This window comes from Hibiscus syriacus, unplaced genomic scaffold (assembly GCF_006381635.1).
Source record: "Hibiscus syriacus cultivar Baekdansim isolate YM2019G1 unplaced genomic scaffold, ASM638163v2 tig00110204_pilon, whole genome shotgun sequence".
Lineage (NCBI taxonomy): Eukaryota > Viridiplantae > Streptophyta > Magnoliopsida > Malvales > Malvaceae > Hibiscus > Hibiscus syriacus.
In genome coordinates this window covers 693,484-712,134 of record NW_024062626.1, presented here as the reverse complement: position 1 = coordinate 712,134, position 18,651 = coordinate 693,484, and the positions used below count along the sequence as shown (strand labels likewise).

Below are 18,651 nucleotides of genomic sequence, written 5' to 3'. Positions count from 1 at the left end.
TAAAATAAATCATGTAATCAAGTGTAGAGAAAATAAGTGAGTAATTAAAAAAATTAATGTATAAAATTTAGTTATTAAATTGAATTTTTTTAAGATATAATTATTAAAATAAGAGCGATAAAAAAATTCAGTTATAAAGTTCATCAAATTAGGTTACTGTTTTGAGGTATTGAATTCGGTGCATTTTATAGGTATCGAGGAGATCTATCAATGTTCAAAAGTTCCGTGCCCGTTCTACTAAAGATGACCCAACTGAATTGAGCTCACCTGTGACAAAAGATGAACTTGTTGCTGAGGTATGACCATTTTATTTATAGATAGTAATAGTTTCTCTCATCTCACGTCTCTACGATATGTCAGCTTATTTCTTTGCTAAGGGAAAAACAAAGCTTATGATATCTTCATGGAGATATGGAATTTCGTTAATGAGCCTAATCATAAACGTTTGGAACATTATGTTTTTGTTATTTCCAAGTATGTACACCATTGTCGAATAATCTCTTCCATACTGTTTCAGAACGCAAGGCAGCTTAATTTGCATTAAAATCGAACCTGAAAACCTGCACCTTCCAACACCTTTGGAGACATTTGGAGTGTTTGATGTGCAATTACGGATGCCAAATTCCATACCGCTCCCGAAAGGAAGGTTTAATTGGACGCTTAATGTTAAGTTAAGATCAGAGGTAAATAACCAGAGAAGAGCGAATGAAGCTTGACTAAAAAAAAGAGCTTTCAAGCTTTGGCGATGCCCGAGAAATATGGCTTCATATCATATTATTGCATAGGAACCTACCGGTCTTGTTTTTTAATTAGCTTGAGAATGGGATCATAGGGAATGAAATGACCGAAGACAATTGATCTCTGTTGTCTAATTATCCCATTTATCCTTCAACTCTTTGTTTGACACAACAGAAGGTTATAATTTCAAGTTTTGCATTAAGCGAAGTTAACTAGAATATGCAATATCAGACACACGCGTAACATGATTGAAATGAACTAAACTTTGTACGAAATTATAAAATCAGTAGACGAATGTTTTTAAGCTCATTAACGATTAATGCATTAACGTTTATATAAATATTATTTAATGTTCGAATAAAATGATTAGAGATTTCTTATTTAATTAAAAAAATAAAGTTTTGTTTGGGGTCACTCTTCTCTAATTTTCTTATTGATTCAGCCATTAAAATGTGTGATCCAGTCATTTCTGACAATTATATCATTATTGGGTTTTTTTCAATTTGACAAAATAGCATTATGTTGTATACATAAAAACAAATTATTCTAAATAATAAAATAAAAAGTATGACCAATTATTTTATATTTGCAAAATCATGTTTTTCTTTCCTTTTTAACTTACTAAAGATTGAATAAAATATTATTTTTCTTTCATTTTTTAAATTTTACTGAATAGAACAATTATATTCTATTTTCACCTTTCTCATATATTATATTCAGCACACATAATAATAATAATAATCTTTTAACTTTTTTCTTTCTAATTATCCATCTTTCTATCATTTTGTATTTATCAATCTCAAGAAAACAAAGCATAGCCTAAGGGAGGGACAAAACAAAAGAAGCAAAACTGAATGGCAAAGTTAAATGTTCTACTATCTTAATTAGGAATACATTCTACATAATCAAGAACAAGATGCACGGCCGCGGAACCACATTAAGAAAGATTAAAGCCACAGATTAAATCAAAGGCATTCATCCAAGAAACAAGTCATGAAACTAAAGTGCATTCCTATAAATGAGTGACCTGCTCGAGCTTACGAGACTGGAAGAACTTGCATCTCCCTTTGCCACTCGATTCTATTTCTTCACTTTTTCTTTTTGACACCTTGCTGAATCCAACGTTACTTAATTTCAACTGCTTCCCGCTGCTGCCATTAGCAAAATCTTCATCCACTTTATCAGATTCCCTATCACACACAACATAATGCAAAACAACATTTGTTTTATGTTTCTATTATGTAAACAATAGATACAGATATAAATTATTTTTGTTAATAAAGGATAGTAGAAATTAGACATGCATCATAAATAATGTATGAACTTTTAACTTCTCAATTTTATATTAAATACCATATACCATTGAGGAGAATACATATTCTTATTAAAAATTTAATATATTTATTACTTATTTCCAAATCCATTTCCGCACCTCTGGTTATTGATATACTTTTACAAGAGCTGAAGCTTAATGCGACATGCAACTTCATTTAGATTAGAAGTTGATGTCAAACAGCCTTTTCAAAACTCAAATAAATATCGACCATCAATTCTAAGCATTCCACCATTAAGCTCAGCTCATTTCTAGACCTATCCATAAACATAAAATAATTCTAGAGGCATGTCAAGGCAACAATGTCTGTACTTTTGTACCAACCAGGAAATTGTTGTTTATTTTTCTTTTCTAATTACCGACAAGTCATTGAATTTTCTTAATTAAAACACCAAAACACTTACAGACTTTATAACATTGTGAACACAAGACCAAGCACAATTATTGGAAAGTGTTAAAAATTAAATTTGAGTGTGTGAGTAAATACCATAACACTTCGACCATATCTTTGTAATATGAAGTGCATGTACTCCAACTGAAGCGGACTAGCGCTGGGAACCCAAAGACTGAATGTTTGTGATGTGCCAGCCAAGCTTTTGTTTCAGGATCTAGACAAATCAAAGATAACCAGATTCCTTGTTTAATTACCTTTGCTAATAGGGTATATATATATGAAATAAGATAATGTCAAGCACTTCCAACCTCCTGGATACCCAGAACCAAAACTCCTATGCATGTTTTCAGATGTTTCCTCCAGCACCCATTCTCGCAAGGCTTTGTCTCTCGTTACCTGTATGGTTAAACAAAATTAAAATTAACTAAAAAGAAAAGCAGTTTAGAATGAACCAAATGTCAGGATTTGGAACGAAGAGCTGATTACCTTGGCAACTATACTTGCCCCACTCACTACCGGATACAGACTATCAGCTTTCTTTGCAACAACAAATTTAATGGAGGGAAATCTTTCAGATAGTTTGATCCTATACTTGTCGGCATCTCCAACTGTATCAAGGTAAACCTGAAACAGGGACATGAAAATTTTCCGCTTCATAGGATTCCTCTTTATAACTTTAGATTAATCAGAATACCCAAGCAATATCTACCACAGCCAAAAAATAAAAAAATTATGACTTATTATACAATATGGCCTATATATCTGCCAAACTCATCCAAGAGTGTTTGGGCTTCTATTCCAACCACAATTTGATATTAGCTTACAGCATCTAAGTGCAAACTATTATTCAAATAATGTAATGTCTCATAACAATAACAACATGCCATCGAATTTACTTTATTTTTCTCGTGAAGTACCAAAAATACAAGAGATATTCATGTAAAAATAACACAGATGTAATCAATAGAAAGCTCATTTCAGAAAGTTTAGGAGTTGTACCTCAGTTAGAAGAACACCCATGTGCAATACCCTATTGATGAGACCAATTGCAGAATCATGCGATATCTCATTCAGGTTCACTTTATTCCTATTGGCAATCCAAAATGTGAAATCTTATGAGATAAAAGAAAAATACACAAAAGAAAAGCTAAAATGTATTACAATTTCAATAACTAACTTCTTTAGCATTTTAGCTGAGAGCTCCCTTGGATCTATAACATCAACAGACCACCCTATCGATTCATCAGCCTTTAAATTCTCGAACAATTCTTCCCTTTTCTCTTCCTTTAGTGTCTTTGAATCTATAAACACAAAAGGAAGCCATAAAACTTATGAAACCATTTAACTCCTTTTCCATTTACAAATAATGTTTCCATGAAAATTATAAAGTATATGCTTTTTAGCTTGAAAAGAAGTAACAAATACAAGCCTTTCATCAAAACCACCAATCAGCCAAACTAATTTTTGTGAAAATTGCTTTTGAAATAAAATCAGACCAAAATTTCCATTGTCAAGAGCTAATTTCCTCAAAGAAACCCTTCTCTAGCTTAAATTTATATGCTTACACCAGCAAAAATAATTGAATTCCACATTCTACAGTACGCATTTGAAGCGCCCAGCAGCATAATATATCATTGTATGACGATTTAAACTTTGAAGCAAAATTAAGCTAAATATGGGAAAAATAAAAAGAAAAGAAATTCTGAACCGGCAAAATTCAAGGTAGCAAGAGTTTTCTGATAAGAGCGAGAACAGTAAAGGCATCCGTACACCATAGGTCCTGAAACAAAGAAAATCAAAAGAAAAATGATCGCGGAAGCATGGGTAAAGTGTAACAGTAAAATTTGGGGAAAATCAAATGAAATCAAACAAAAAGGAGAAGAGGGAAATATGAAAAACCTAAAACAGGGCCACGGCCGGCTTCGTCGATGCCCATAATGCAAGGAGTAGATGCCCATTTTGGGAGAGGAGCTTCGGATCCCATTTCTCTATTTTGATTATACAAAAGCTAAGGAATCACTCGAACGCCATGGCTGCTGCTACCGCATTTTAAAGACTTCAGTTTTGTTGTTATTATTATTCTCAAAAAATCTGAATCGAACGAATTTTAACTTTTTTTTTTCATTACATTTGAACAAATATCTTTATCGTAAAAAATACGTTTTAGAAGATTTTATTTTTATTTTATATACTATATTGCAAAATAAAGTAATATAACTTAAAGCGTGTTCAAATTGTTGATATCATTGCATATGAAATACGTTACTTTAAATCAATAACATGTTTAGAAGTAACTTGCATCTCATACATATATTAATAACATAAAATTTTGTATGTAGAAGACACCAATAATAATTAATAATGGTCGCATTCAGTAACAATGTTAATTAACTAGAGCAAGCACATTTGGTTAAGTAGTCAAACTGTTCATATTTTTCTTTCATATTCTCTTATGTCATTCATTTTAAATTCATTAGGAACAATTCTCTTCTTTCCCTAAAGTCTTCCCTTCTCCTTCTTTCTAAATAGAAATAAGATTAAATTTAGAGCTTGTCGAATCTCAACGTAGACACAAGTTCACACTAAAAATGTCTAAATTTATCATTGTTTTAGATTATATAAATAAAAATATAAAAAAAAGTATATTTAAGAAAACGAGTAATATTTTTTATTTTGTTAACCATTTTATAAATAATTAAATAACATTTCTTACTGCTTTTAACAAAAGAATATTTTGATTCTTTCATGAGAATGCAATGTATTCAATATTTAAAAACTTGTAACAAGAAAATTAAAACAATATAAATAATAATTTTAAAACTAAAACCAAATCATCTAGTTTGTCGTCTAATAACACGAGATGGCGAGAGCTACAAATTTGGAATCTATACGGCCGATTTTGGTTACTTTATATTCTTAAACAAATTATTCCACTTACTAAAGTAAGTTCAGCTGGTTACAGCGTGGTGCTAATAATGCTATGTTGCAGGTTCGAGACCTTCATGGGTCATTTTTGTTTCCTGAAATTTTGATCATATAACGAGTCTAAAATGTAAACTTAAAAAGTTCGAAACAATGGCCTATTAGCTCAGTTGGTTAGAGCGTCGTGCTAATAACGCGAAGGTCGCAGGTTCGAAACCTGCATGGGCCATTTTTGTTTCCTGGAATTTTGATCATATAAGGAGTCTAAAACATCAATTAGTTAAGAATGTAAATTTAAACACTTTGAAACAACGGCTTATTATCTCAGTCAAGTTCGAAACCTGCATGGGATCATTCTTTTTTGTTTTACGTGAACGGGTGACCACATTTATAGATATATTCTTAAATCCAAACACACTCAATTTGGAGCGCACTCCTTTTATTTATTTTTGGTACACTTGATGAAAGCAAAAAACTAAAACCTCAACCCACCCTCTTCGTTCTTGTCAGCAACTAACATCTCTTGAATATCCGTTGGGGACGACTGCAGAATGTAGGTATCTTCTTCTTGAAGAAGTGCAAGATTCGAAAGTTTATCGGCGCATTTGTTTCCTTCTCGCCATATATGTCAAACTTCAACCACCCAACCTTCCTTTAGAATGTCTAAACAATCATTCATCAGATCAAATTCCGAGTAGTCTTCCATCTTATCTCCATTCAAGATGTCCACAATCCATTTTGCTTCCATCTCTAATATCACATTCCTTAGCCCAAGATTTTTAGCTAAAAGGAGACCATGTCGAGCCCCTCAAATTTCAGCAATCGAACTACTGACCCTCCTTAATTTCAACACAAATCCCGCTTTCCAGTCACCATTGCTATCTCGGATTAGACCATCTGCAGCAGCCAGTCCTGAGTTCATTTTATACACTCAATCAGTATTGAGAATCCAACCTCCCACAGGAGATTTTTTCCATTTTACCCAACAAGAATCATTAGACATCCTTCTAATCGGATTTAATAGGGCCTTCTCTACGTCCCTAGCAAACTGCTTCGCATAGTTTATTACTTTAAAAGGATTATTGGTCGTTTCTTTAAAGATCCTTTCATTTATGCTCTTCCACAGTCCCCAAATGATAGCCATAAACAATGGACCCCATTCCAATTCATCAAATCTGACCTTCTTTGAGAGACAATTTTTCTTCAACCAATTCTTAAACTCCATTGAATTAATTTGTCTGTCTTGTTCCATAGCTCGTAGCTCTTCCCAAACAAGTTTTGCTGCTTGACATCTCCGAAATATGTGATCAACAGACTCAGTTTCGTCTTGACATACTAAGAAGTTCGCGTCCTGTGTCATATTCTTCTTGCACCTAACTTCGTTAGTGTTAAGTTTGTCGAGATAGGATAGCCAAATAAAGAACCTGATTATTTCGCTGGTTTTAGTTTTCCATACCCACTGTAGGTTTTCCCCATAATGACCACCCATCTCTGTGTTAGAAACAATTTGATAAGCTGAGTTCACCGTAAACTGTCCATATTTGGAGACTCCCCAAGTGTTTATATCGAGCTCCTGAGGATCTGTTATAGCTGGAATCGGAATTCTATGAATTTCCAGTCTTGTTTCCTCCTAGATTAGGTGCTGGATTTCTTGGATGTTCCAAGACCTTTCTTCATTAATGTATCTGGCCACCTTTTCATTTCTGCTTGGGTTATCCATTAAAGGATATAAATTTTTCAATGGTTCTTTTTCTACCCACCAATCTTGCCAGAACTTTGCTTGAGCGCCTGATTTAACCTGCCATTTGCGTCCTTGTCTTATAAGATTCCGAGTTCCTAGCAGGCCCCTCCAAGTGGAAGAGTTATTCCTTCTTGATTCTACCTCTAAAAATTCCTTATGTTTTAGGTATTTACCTGTGAACACTTTGCACCAGAGATTTTCTTTTCTGGTGAGGAGTTTCCAACCGTTCTTCGCCATAAGGGCGATGTTCATTAATCTCGCTTTTCGAATACCTAAACCTCCCATCTTTTTGGAGTGACAAACTTTATCCCAACTGACCAGATGATTGTGAACATATTCTATATCTCTTCCCCACAAAAAAATTACAGTTGAGTCTGTCCAGTTTTTTACAGACCGAAACAGGAAGCATGGATGTTTGCATCGTGTGAATAGGGACTGCATTAAAGACGGTTTGGATGAGGGTTCTTCTTCCCGCCATGGATAGGACTCTTCCTTTCCAGCCTGCCAATCTTTTCATGACTTTCTCAATGAGAGGATCGTAAGTTTCTGAATTTACCCTTTTGTGGATTATAGGAACTCCCAAGTAAGTTCCCAAGTTATCCGTAAGGGGGATGCCGCACAAATCACTTAAGTATTGTATCGTAGTAGAATTATATTTGGTGAGATAAATATTTTCGATTTCAGAAGATTTACCTCAACTCCAGCTGCTCGGCTAAATTCATTAAGACAATTTCTCATATTCTACATTTGAATTGAGTCTGCTTTTGCACATAATAAGAGATCATCCGCAAAGAATAAACGACTTAAATTAGTTCCACCCCTCGAGCTCTTGAATGGTTTCCATATGCCCATTTCTACTTTTTCCATTATAATATAGGAGAGTCTTTCCATAACTAATATGAACAAATACGACGAAAGCGGATCACCTTGACATAGGCCTTGCTTAGGATTCAAACTCTCGGTTATTTCCCCATGCGGTTCGATAGTACTTGAATTAATACAAAACATTATTATCTCTATCAAGCCTTCGGGAAAATTAAAATCTTGGAGGGTTAATTTCTAGCTCACGTTGTCATAGGCTTTCTAAAGATCCATTTTAGCAATCACTGCACCTTTTAATATAAGATAAATCCTTCCAGTTTTATTATTCACAATTTTCTGAAATATATGAACAAAATTAGTATATTAATAAATTCTTATTTACAAGATTTATTCTATCTTTTATTTAGTCGGTTTCCTTTTGACTTTTGTTTAGTTGGTGACGGTTCCGTTCTTATTTACAAGAATTCTTGTTATTGTGATATGTTTCTCTCAATTTTTGTCGCACAAAGATTCTCACGACATTTATTTTCTGTTTGATTTATCAATGATCACATATTGTCACATCCTTTTTTGTAAAAGGTTATTTGCTGATATAATCAAAATTGTGTAGCAAATTAGTATGCTAAATTGTTTGGTTCACTCATTATTCGTATATCACTTCATAAAGCGTCTCATTCGACAGAAACAAAAAATTTTATAAAGATTACTAGATTTTTTTATGTTAGATATCATTCTAATGGAATGTTTTATTTTTCTTCGTATCTTTAAGTTTAACATTTTTTTAATGTATCAGCTTTTTAACAGCTATTGTCCCATTTTTCTCTTTATGTTTGGGTGCATTGTAATTTTGATTTCTTTCAATTTTTTATTAAAGAAATTCAGTTATCGTTGTTAAAAAAAACATATACAATATTTAACATTTAAAACTATACGAATCACATTTGACATGTTAAAATTAGACGAGTCGCATATTGGAACGGTTTAGAAGTATATTGTTTAAGAATATCATATTGGTTGCACTCGTAGAAATGATTACATTTATTTTTTGAAAACATACAAATTAAAAAAACGATTAAAAGTCATTTATTTTACAAATAAAACGATTTTCATTTGAAGAGAATTATTTAAAATATAAAATTCAAATTGATTATTTCAAATTAAAAAAATAATACATGATCAAATTTACTGATCGATCCTATACAAGAAGGGGGTGCCTCTAGTCTCTGACCTCATTTATTTTATCCGGCTACACCGCAGACAGAGTGATAAGAGATGATTAAGTAAGCTTTCAAACTACAACTAAACCGCTAATGTACCATCCTCATCCTCATCCTCATCTTCAGCATCTAATTCTTGCTCCACACCCTTAACCTGTATCGCGACATTCAAAAGGAAACCGATTAGAAATGAGGCCGAGTTCTAGATCCACTCGATAATTCCACGACAAATAACAATCAAACGTCGTGCATTATTCAACATATACTTTAATCTCCAAGAACAGTGTATCCTTTGAAATTCAAGAATGGAATTGAAAGAAAAAGTCGATTGTCGGGTACTATTATTTAACTCAAAACCGAGAATGTAAAAGTACTTGTCGGCATATACATCACCTGCACTATTACTCCATGAGTATTCACATCATGATCTCAATCATGTACTCAAGAACTGACATGTGTACTTAAGTATGCATAGAGAAATATAATTCAACTTCTATTTCTGTTCATCCCCTCCTCCTTCCTGATACAAAATCAGTACTTCAGCAATGGAGTGAGAACTAAAGCAAGTGCATTATACCCTCTTCACCACAAAAGAAATCAACTCAACAAGAGTCCCTAAAGCTAGACATCATTGATAGGGGGAAAAACCTGCATCAGTGCATGCATCAAGATACGGACCAGATTTCACTCCTTCAGATACCAAGGTTAAAGGCGATATGGTTTCAATTGCATTTCCTATACAGTTTAGCAGACAAAGATGGTTTCAGGCTAGGTTATAAATGCTCCTCATCCTACATTGTCGAGATTGGACTGAGAATGGAATAACTATTCCTTCACTATATGATCCAATGAAGGGGGCTGGGAGGAAATAGTTTATAATACAATTAGAATACAAGGTGATAAGTCAAACTAAAGGGGGTAACCATGGTATAATTTCACATTTCCCTACTTTACCATGTTAACGAGTACTATAACTCAAACTCGGTTCTGAATGTCGGGTACTTGTATGGGTACAACATATGTTCAATTTTTTTTCAAGTTTTCCCATATCTTTTAAGGATCCTTGGAAGGTCATATCCTTATATTTGTATGCCCGAATATGCATCTGACACGGATGTCGGAATGGGTACTTCTAGCTAAACCAAGTGTTGGAGTAACGTGGAACTCACATATGCCTTTTCTTGATAGGTTTATTAGGTAGACAGTGATAAGGCACAAACGAGGTGATGTTACGTTTTAGGATAGAATTTTAGAAGAATTTTCTAGGGATTTCAGAAATAGAAGAAATAGGTACAGAAAACGTGCTCTTCATTCATTAGATAACCCTTAAAATATTTTGGTACAATTATATATAAAAACAAGTACCCCAGCTGTCTAACAAAATAACTACCTCAATTGCTGACTCACCCCTCCATCTGTTTTGGATTCGTACTGACCCACCCCAAAACAAATAAGCCTACTGATAAACATAATTGGATCTAAGTAACTAGAGCCCAATTACTCCTTTGACCCTTACCCAATATCGTATAACCCAACTCATTTTACTACTTCAGCCCTTCTCTCTCTCATATAACATTTTTAATCCCTAATCCCCCTCGATCCCTAATTCCCTTATCTCTTTCCCAATTTATGTATCTACCTCCCCGCTTCTCCTCTTTTAATTTTCCCCAAATCAAGTCCTTTAAACCCTAACTCCCCTTCCATCGTGACAATACCCCCTCCATCAGACGATCCTTGTCCCCAAGGATCGAATTCGGGAAATTGTTTTTGAAGCACTGAAGCATCTTCCCAAGTTGCATCATTTGGCCCCATGTTTGTCCACTGGATCAACAGTTGAGGAACGTTCTGAGCATGTCGTTTCACTACTCGCCTGTTCAACACAGTTGCTGGGTAGATTTTCAAATGACCATCTGAAGACGTTTCAGGAGGATTCAACGAGATAAGTCCTTGCTTCCCTATTCGCTTTTTCAATAAACTAATATGAAATACTGGATGCAATTTGGAATCTGGTGGTAGTTCCAATTGATACGCAACCTGACCGATTTTTTTCTGTATTTTGTAGGGACCGAAATATCGAGCAGCAAGCTTTAGATTTTTCCGTATAGCAAGTGATGTCTGTCTATAAGGCTGAAGTTTCAGGTAAACTTCCTCTCCTACCTGAAATTCCCTTTCTGTACGATGCTTATCCACAATCTGTTTCATTCTATTACTGGCCTTGATGAGTTGTTCACGTAATAAAGCATTGAAGTGTTCCCTGTCTTGCATCATATTTTGTACTGCATCCACTCTAGAGTCCCCTGACCAACTCAGCATAGGAGCCTTATACCCATATAAGGCTTCAAATGGGGTCATTTTTATAGCAGAGTGGTAATTAGTGTTATACCACCACTCTGCTTGGGCTAAGTACTTTGACCAAGATGTTGGTTTTAAAAAACACATACATCTGAGATACTGTTCTAAACACTGGTTGAGTCTTTCACTTTGACCATCTGTCTCAGGATGATAGGCAGTACTGAATAGTGTAGTTGTCCCCAATTGCTTAAGTAGCTCTTGCCAAAATAGACTAGTAAAAGACTTATCTCTATCAGAAATAGCTATTTTAGGAGGAACATGAAGCTTATAAACCTGATCCAAATATACTTTAGCAACTTGCACTACTGTGTAAGGATGTGACAAAGGCATAAAATGAGCATACTTAGTAAATTTGTCAATCACCACCAAAATACAGTTGTACTTTGCTGAAGGTGGCAAGCCTTCAATAAAGTCCATTGTTATAACTTCCCAAGCATTGTGTGGAACTGGAATAGGTTGTAGTAACCTTGGCTTGGCAATATGCTCAATTTTAGTTCTCTGACATACCTCACATTGCTGGATATGGTCTTGAATCATAAGCTTCATCCTTGGCCAAAAAAAATAAGCTTTAATCATCTGATAAGTAGCTTGAATACCTGAATGACCCCCTTGTGGTGAATCATGTGAAGCCACAATAATTTTCTGTCTGAGATCACCCTTGCTTACCACATAAATTTTGTCTTTAAAGTATAAAACTCCTTTAATTCTCTTCCAATCCTCCATCTTATCAGGTTGAATAAGTAAAATAGGAATTTTCTCATGAGCTAATAAATCTCCTTCATAACTCTGCTCAATATCCTGCACCCAAGTAGGAATTATAACTGTAACCCCCATGTGCAGAAACTCCCCAGAATCCAGTTGCTGTCTGGAAAGTGCATCTGCCACCTGATTTGTCTTGCCTTTTCTATACTGAATTGTATAATCCAACCCAAGTAATTTAGTAAGACCCTTCTTTTGAATAGTGGTAGTTAACTTTTGCTCTAGTAGGTGTTTTAGAGGCTCATGATCTGTTTTAATCACAAATGAACCACTCTCAAAATAATGCCTCCAATGTGATATTGCCATTAGAATGGCCAAGTATTCCTTCTCATAAATAGAAAGGTCTGCATGCTTTGGTCCCAAAGCCTTACTTAAATAAGCTATAGGCCTCCCTGTTTGAGATAAAACAGCCACAATTCCTCTAGAACTAGCATCAGTTTCCAGAAAAAATTTCTGCTCAAAATTAGGTAAAGCCAATACTGGAGCTGAACACATCACCCTTTTCAATTCTTCAAAAGTTGTTCTGGCTTCTGGAGACCAATGAAATCCTTCCTTTTTCAACATGTTTGTTAAGGGCTTACTCAACTCACCATACCCTTTAATAAACTTCCTGTAATATCCTGTTAAACCTAAGAATCCCCTCAAAGCCTTCAAATTCTTAGGTAAATACCATTGTTGCATAGCCTTAATTTTAGCAGGATCAATTGCTACCCCATTAGCTAAAATTAAATGCCCCAAATATTCTACTTCTTGTTGTCCAAAAAAACATTTACTCCTCTTGGCATATAACTTGTTCTTCAATAAAATGTCTAAAACTACCCTGAGATGCTGTTTATGATCAGCCAAGCTAGGACTATAAACCAGAATGTCATCAAAAAACACCAGAACAAATTTCCTTAAATATGCTCCAAACAATTCATTCATCAAAGCTTGAAAAATAGTTGGGGCATTAGTAAGGCCAAATGGCATTACTTTAAACTCATAATGCCCTTGGTGAGTCCTAAAGGCAGTTTTGTGAACATCCTCTTCTTTAATTTTAATTTGCCAGTAACCAGACCTCAAATCAATTTTTGAAAAGAAAGCAACCCCATTCAATTCATCTAATAAGTCCTCCACTATAGGAATTGGAAATTTATTCTTAATTATGGTAGAATTAAGCTGCCTATAGTCCACACAAAATCTCTATGTTCCATCATTCTTTTTAATAAGTAAACAAGGGGAAACAAATGGACTTTTACTTACTTGAATAATAGAAGAAGACAACATTTCAGCAATCTGTTTCTCCACTTCAGCCTTGTGATGATGAGCAAATCTGTAGGGTCTAAGGTTGACTGGTTGTGTCCCTTGTTTAAGAACAATGGCATGATTATGTTTCCTTCTAGGGGGCATCCCTTTGGGTTCCTCAAATACTTCCTGAAATTCTTGCAAAAGATCTTGAAGTATGAGAGGAGTTGAGCTTTCTACCACTTCTGCATTTAACAAATAAACTTCCCCACTCAACTCAGCATCTTTAGCAGCTAACTTTTGAAACTTTTCTCCTGTAATTGGTCTGATTAGAGGTAATTTTTGAGTACCTCTAATAACAACTGTTTGCCCATCCTTCTCAAAACTAATAGTCTTGGATTTAAAATCCATGGTTATGGGGTTGAACTCTTCCCTCCAATCCACTCCCAAAACCATATCACTACCTCCCAAGGACAATACTCTGAAATCATGTTGGAATTCATATCCTTGCATCTTCCAACTCACCTTATTACTCCTAGAAGTACTGAACAATTTCTCACCATTAGCTATGGTTATTACTAATGGTTGAGTCTGTACCACTTCCACCCATTCCTTAGCCCATTTAGGAGTGACAAAACTATGTGTGCTGCCACTGTCGATCAATACATTAATGGGTTTGCCTATGATATAACCTAATATTCTTAAGGTTGTATGGCCCACATTACCAGTAATAGCATTAATGGAAATCTCCAAAGCTTCCTTTTCTGAATCTTCCAATTCACCAGTTTCCTCTTTTGTTGCTTCTTTTTCAGCAGATTCTTCTTCTTCCTCCATACAATTTAGCCGTCTAACTTTGCATTGATGCCCAGGAACAAATTTTTCTCCACATTTAAAACACAAAATGTTGGCTCTTCTGTAATCCAGCAAACTCTGTTTTGTATTTGTATTAAGAGGCACCGACTTAGGCAAGAAATTTTTACTGCCACTGTTCTGTTGACTATTTGGAGTGTAAGAAAAAAATTTACTAGGAGATTTGTACTTCTTCCCTTCAATCTCATTAGCCAACTCATATAGTTTAGCCTGCCTATAAGCTTCAGATAAGTTCTTAGGCTCCAGCACTTTCACTTTATGTTTTAATTCTTCCTTGAGGCCACTAATAAAGCTGGACACAAAATAGTTCTCCCCCAAATGCATGTTTTGTTGTAACAAATAAGGCCTTAATTCTTCAAACTTTTCTTGATACTCCTCGACACTCCCCTTCTGCATCAACTTATTGAATTCCTCAATAATATCAGAATAATTTCTATCACAAAATCTGTGACATAAATCAACCTCAAATTCATGCCATGTCACCCTATACTTCTGCATAATGTACCCATCAAACCAAGTCTCATCCTTCCCAACTAAATACATAGCAGCTATTTCCAGTTTCTGCTCCTCGTGAATTCCAAACAAATTAAAAAACTTCTGACATTTCCTGACCCAACCCCTCGGATTATTATCCTCAAACAACGGTAACTCCACTTTTGGTCTAGGTAATACAGAACTAGGATTCCCAAAAGGGCTTTTACAGTAGTTTCTAGTGTCCACATGTTCATCTCTTCCCCCCTTACTCTCACTAGAACTACCCATAAGTTTTTCCTCTGGCAACTTCTGATTAAAAATTTGAGGACCAGTAAACCCCACAGGTTTAGCAGCTAAAATCCTTGGTTCATTAGGTTGAAAAGTGTACTTTTCATTCTCACTAAGAACCGTAATTAAGCATGGTGTTTTACCTTCACTTTTGTTCTGTTTTTCATCTGTTGATGGTTTTTTCTTCACTGACTTAGGTGAATTTTTTCCTCAGCTGCCTGATTAACTAGCTGAAAGATCCTCTGCAAATATCCTCTGTTCTCAGTCAACCCATCTTCCAATGCTTGTATCCTTCCTTCCAGCTCTGCCTTCTGCCCACCCCACCAAGATGGTAATGTCTCCTCCTTAACCTCCACTGTTTCATGTTCTGGTACCTCTGTGGTTCCAACTTTTTGCATTTTTCTTGACTTTCCCAACTTGAACAATTGAATATTGGATAAAAAACTCAGCTCTGATTACCAATTGTTACGTTTTAGGATAGAATTTTAGAGGAATTTTCTAGGGATTTCAGAAATAGAAGAAATAGGTACAGAAAACGTGCTCTTCATTCATTAGATAACCCTTAAAATATTTTGGTACAATTATATATAAAAAGAAGTACCCCAGCTGTCTAACAAAATAACTACTTCAATTGCTGACTCACCCCTCCATCTGTTTTGGATTCGTACTGACCCACCCCAAAACAAATAAGCCTACTGATAAACATAATTGGATCTAAGTAACTAGAGCCCAATTACTCCTTTGACCCTTACCCAATACCGTATAACCCAACTCATTTTACTACTTCAGCCCTTCTCTCTCTCAGATAACATTTTTAATCCTTAATCCCCCTCGATCCCTAATTCCATTCTCTTTCCCAATTTTTGTATCTGCCTCCCCGCTTCTCCTCTTCTAATTTTCCCCAAATCAAGTCCTTTAAACCCTAACTCCCCTTCCATCGTGACAGGTGATTTAACCTATAAAACTTTAACCTTTTCTATTTGTTAATTCAGTATGTGTTAATCAAATAATTTGAAACCAATCACTTTCCTTTTCAAATATCACTCGTCCTATTCTCTCCACCCATATTCATACCAAATATATTCTGAATAAAGTGTAAGTGTGGTCATTGGTTATTACCTCCGGAACATAATGCATTAGCATATTTTCAATGCCTGACTTTAAAGTGACAGACGAGCTCAGGCAGCCACTGCATGCTCCTTGCATTTTCAATTTAACTATTCCTGTGTCTCTACAAATGCAAACAGGAAATGTTCAATTTTTTTTTTGATAGGAATGGGAGGTCTCGTTAAAAACCTCCCACTTAGTAGTCCTTTACCGTGAGGCAAGAACGTACTAACAGTAGGAGGAAAAGAGTACCTCAATTCATTAATAAAAAACTGATTACATAAGAATTCAAAATAAACTCCTAGAAAATACAAAAATCATAACGCACTCCTCTATCACTTAAACAGGAAAATAGACCAACAAACTAGAACAAGATACACCATCGCCCAATCCCCTCCTTTGCTAGTTTATCCGCCTCAATATTACAACACCTAGGATTCCACCGCACAATAAACTGCTTAACAGAAACAACAGACACAATTTCCTTAACAAAAATATTGAGAAAAACTGGAGGCAAAGCCTGTTCATTAATCCAGTCCACTGCTTGCTTGGAATCACTCTCAATGATTACCCTACCCTTCGAAGCCCACTCTGAAGAAACAAATATGTCAATGCCTTTACTGATAGCTTTCAGTTCTGCAGTAATCGGAGAAGTAGAACTGATATTTTCTAAAAAAGAAATAAGTGAAACCCGGTTCCAATCTCTAAGAATGCCCCCAATTCCCGCCTTCATCCCAACTCTACTAACAGCCCCATCCACATTCAACTTAAAAAAATTCACTGGAAGAGGGCTCCAGCAATGCACTTTCCTTTTCGGCTCCTTACTAGAAGAAAGTTTGTCCGCTAAAGAAGGATCTCCAATTAAAGAATCCATCTGGATAGATAGAAGGGGAAACTTTGCTAAAAACCAAGTTGCTAGTCTAAAACGAACATAGAAGAACAGTGAAAGTCTGTCCAGTTTTCCTTTTTCAAAAATGATTTCATTTCTTATCTTCCAGATTGACCAGAAAATTACTCCCGGAATAAACTTCCACATAGCAGAAGTAGGCCGTAAAACAGACCAAGAACTAAGCAAGGAGGGCGGGTCAGACGGAAGGGCTAACCGAACACCCCAATATGATATAATTTTATTCCACAGTTCCCATGAAACATTACAAGTAATAAATAGATGCTGAACAGTTTCTTCCCTTTGATTACATAAAAGGCAGATAATATTCTCCCCTAATTGAACCCCTCTTTTCACCAATTCCACTCTCACAGGTACTTTTTGGTGGGACAGTTTCCAAAGGAAAGTCTCTACTCTAGGAGGAACCAAACCCAACCAAACACATTCATTCCACCGAAATGAATTGTCATAAATAGGAGAAAGCGAATTCCTGCATGCTTTAACAGAGAACAACCCCTCACCCGGGCCATCCCACAACAAATAGTCTTCCAATGCCTCTACAAGTTTGATGTCTTTCAGCCTATTCAAAAGCTCTACCAACTGCTCAACTTCCCAATCACAAAGATTCCTTCCTAGTCTTAATATTCCACTCCCATCCATTCAAATCAAAACTCCCGAAGTCAGCCACCTTACCACATTTGTTTGAAGATAAAGCAAAGATCCTAGGAAAAATTTGTTTCAAAGGAAAATCTCCAAGCCAAGTATCACTCCAAAAGAAAATAGAATTACCATTCCCTAATTGTAACTTTGCATGTGATCTAAGACAAGCTCCAATAGCATCATCCTTGATAAAGTTATTAACAATTCCCCTCCAAATCCAAGAATCTTTTTGGGCTAGGACCTTGCTTATATCAATGGAATGACAACTCACATTATGTTTGCTACATAAAAATTTCTTCCAAATAGAATTTTTTTCATTAGCAAATTTCCAAACCCACTTTCCCAACAAAGCTCAGTTTGTAATATTCAAGTCGATAACTCCCATACCACCACCACTCATCGGTTTGCATACCTTATCCCACCTCACCCAATGCATTTTCTTTTTCTCAACCCTTCCACCCCATAAAAAATTCGACATCAAAGAATTTAACCGTTGAGAAATAGTAGAAGGCATCTTAAAAATCGATAAATAGAAGATAAGTAAGGATGACAACACCGACTTAATAAGCACCAATCTACCAGCCATAGATAAAGAAGTAGTTTTCCACCCTGCCAATTTCTTGTTGAAATTATCAATCACCGGCTCCCACAACTTCTCTGAATTCTTTGATGCCCCTAATGGAAGGCCTAAGTATATCGTGAGAAATGAACCAGTAGAACAACCTATATCCGATGCCCACTCATCAAGGATGTCATTCTCTACATTAATACCAAATAGTTTGCTTTTGGCTAAATTGATTTGAAGTCCCGTCATTAGGCTGGAAATTCTCAGAACTCTTCTAACATTCTTAATTTGAGTAATTG

General features: G+C 35.3%; 1 protein-coding gene, 1 non-coding gene and 1 pseudogene across 2 annotated transcripts; 1 reads left to right on the top strand and 2 right to left on the bottom strand.

Annotated features, from left to right (window-relative positions):
* Positions 1 to 1,579: 1,579 nt before the first annotated feature.
* On the bottom strand, positions 1,580 to 4,557 carry LOC120219115 (ribonuclease H2 subunit A-like). The gene is made up of 8 exons (XM_039215967.1): positions 4,365 to 4,557; positions 4,174 to 4,245; positions 3,643 to 3,766; positions 3,465 to 3,552; positions 2,952 to 3,089; positions 2,774 to 2,861; positions 2,559 to 2,679; positions 1,580 to 1,928 (listed from the first exon to the last, which is right to left on the bottom strand). Exons 1-8 carry the CDS (start codon positions 4,447 to 4,449, stop codon positions 1,751 to 1,753), a joined length of 894 nt encoding a protein of 297 aa, XP_039071898.1. The 5' UTR covers positions 4,450 to 4,557; the 3' UTR covers positions 1,580 to 1,750.
* Positions 4,558 to 5,542: 985 nt separating this feature from the next.
* On the top strand, positions 5,543 to 5,616 carry TRNAI-AAU. The gene has a single exon. It is a non-coding gene; the product is annotated as a tRNA-Ile (tRNA).
* A 3,524-nt stretch (positions 5,617 to 9,140) lies between these two features.
* Positions 9,141 to 18,651, bottom strand: part of LOC120219113 — a 28,051-nt pseudogene continuing 18,540 nt past the window's right edge.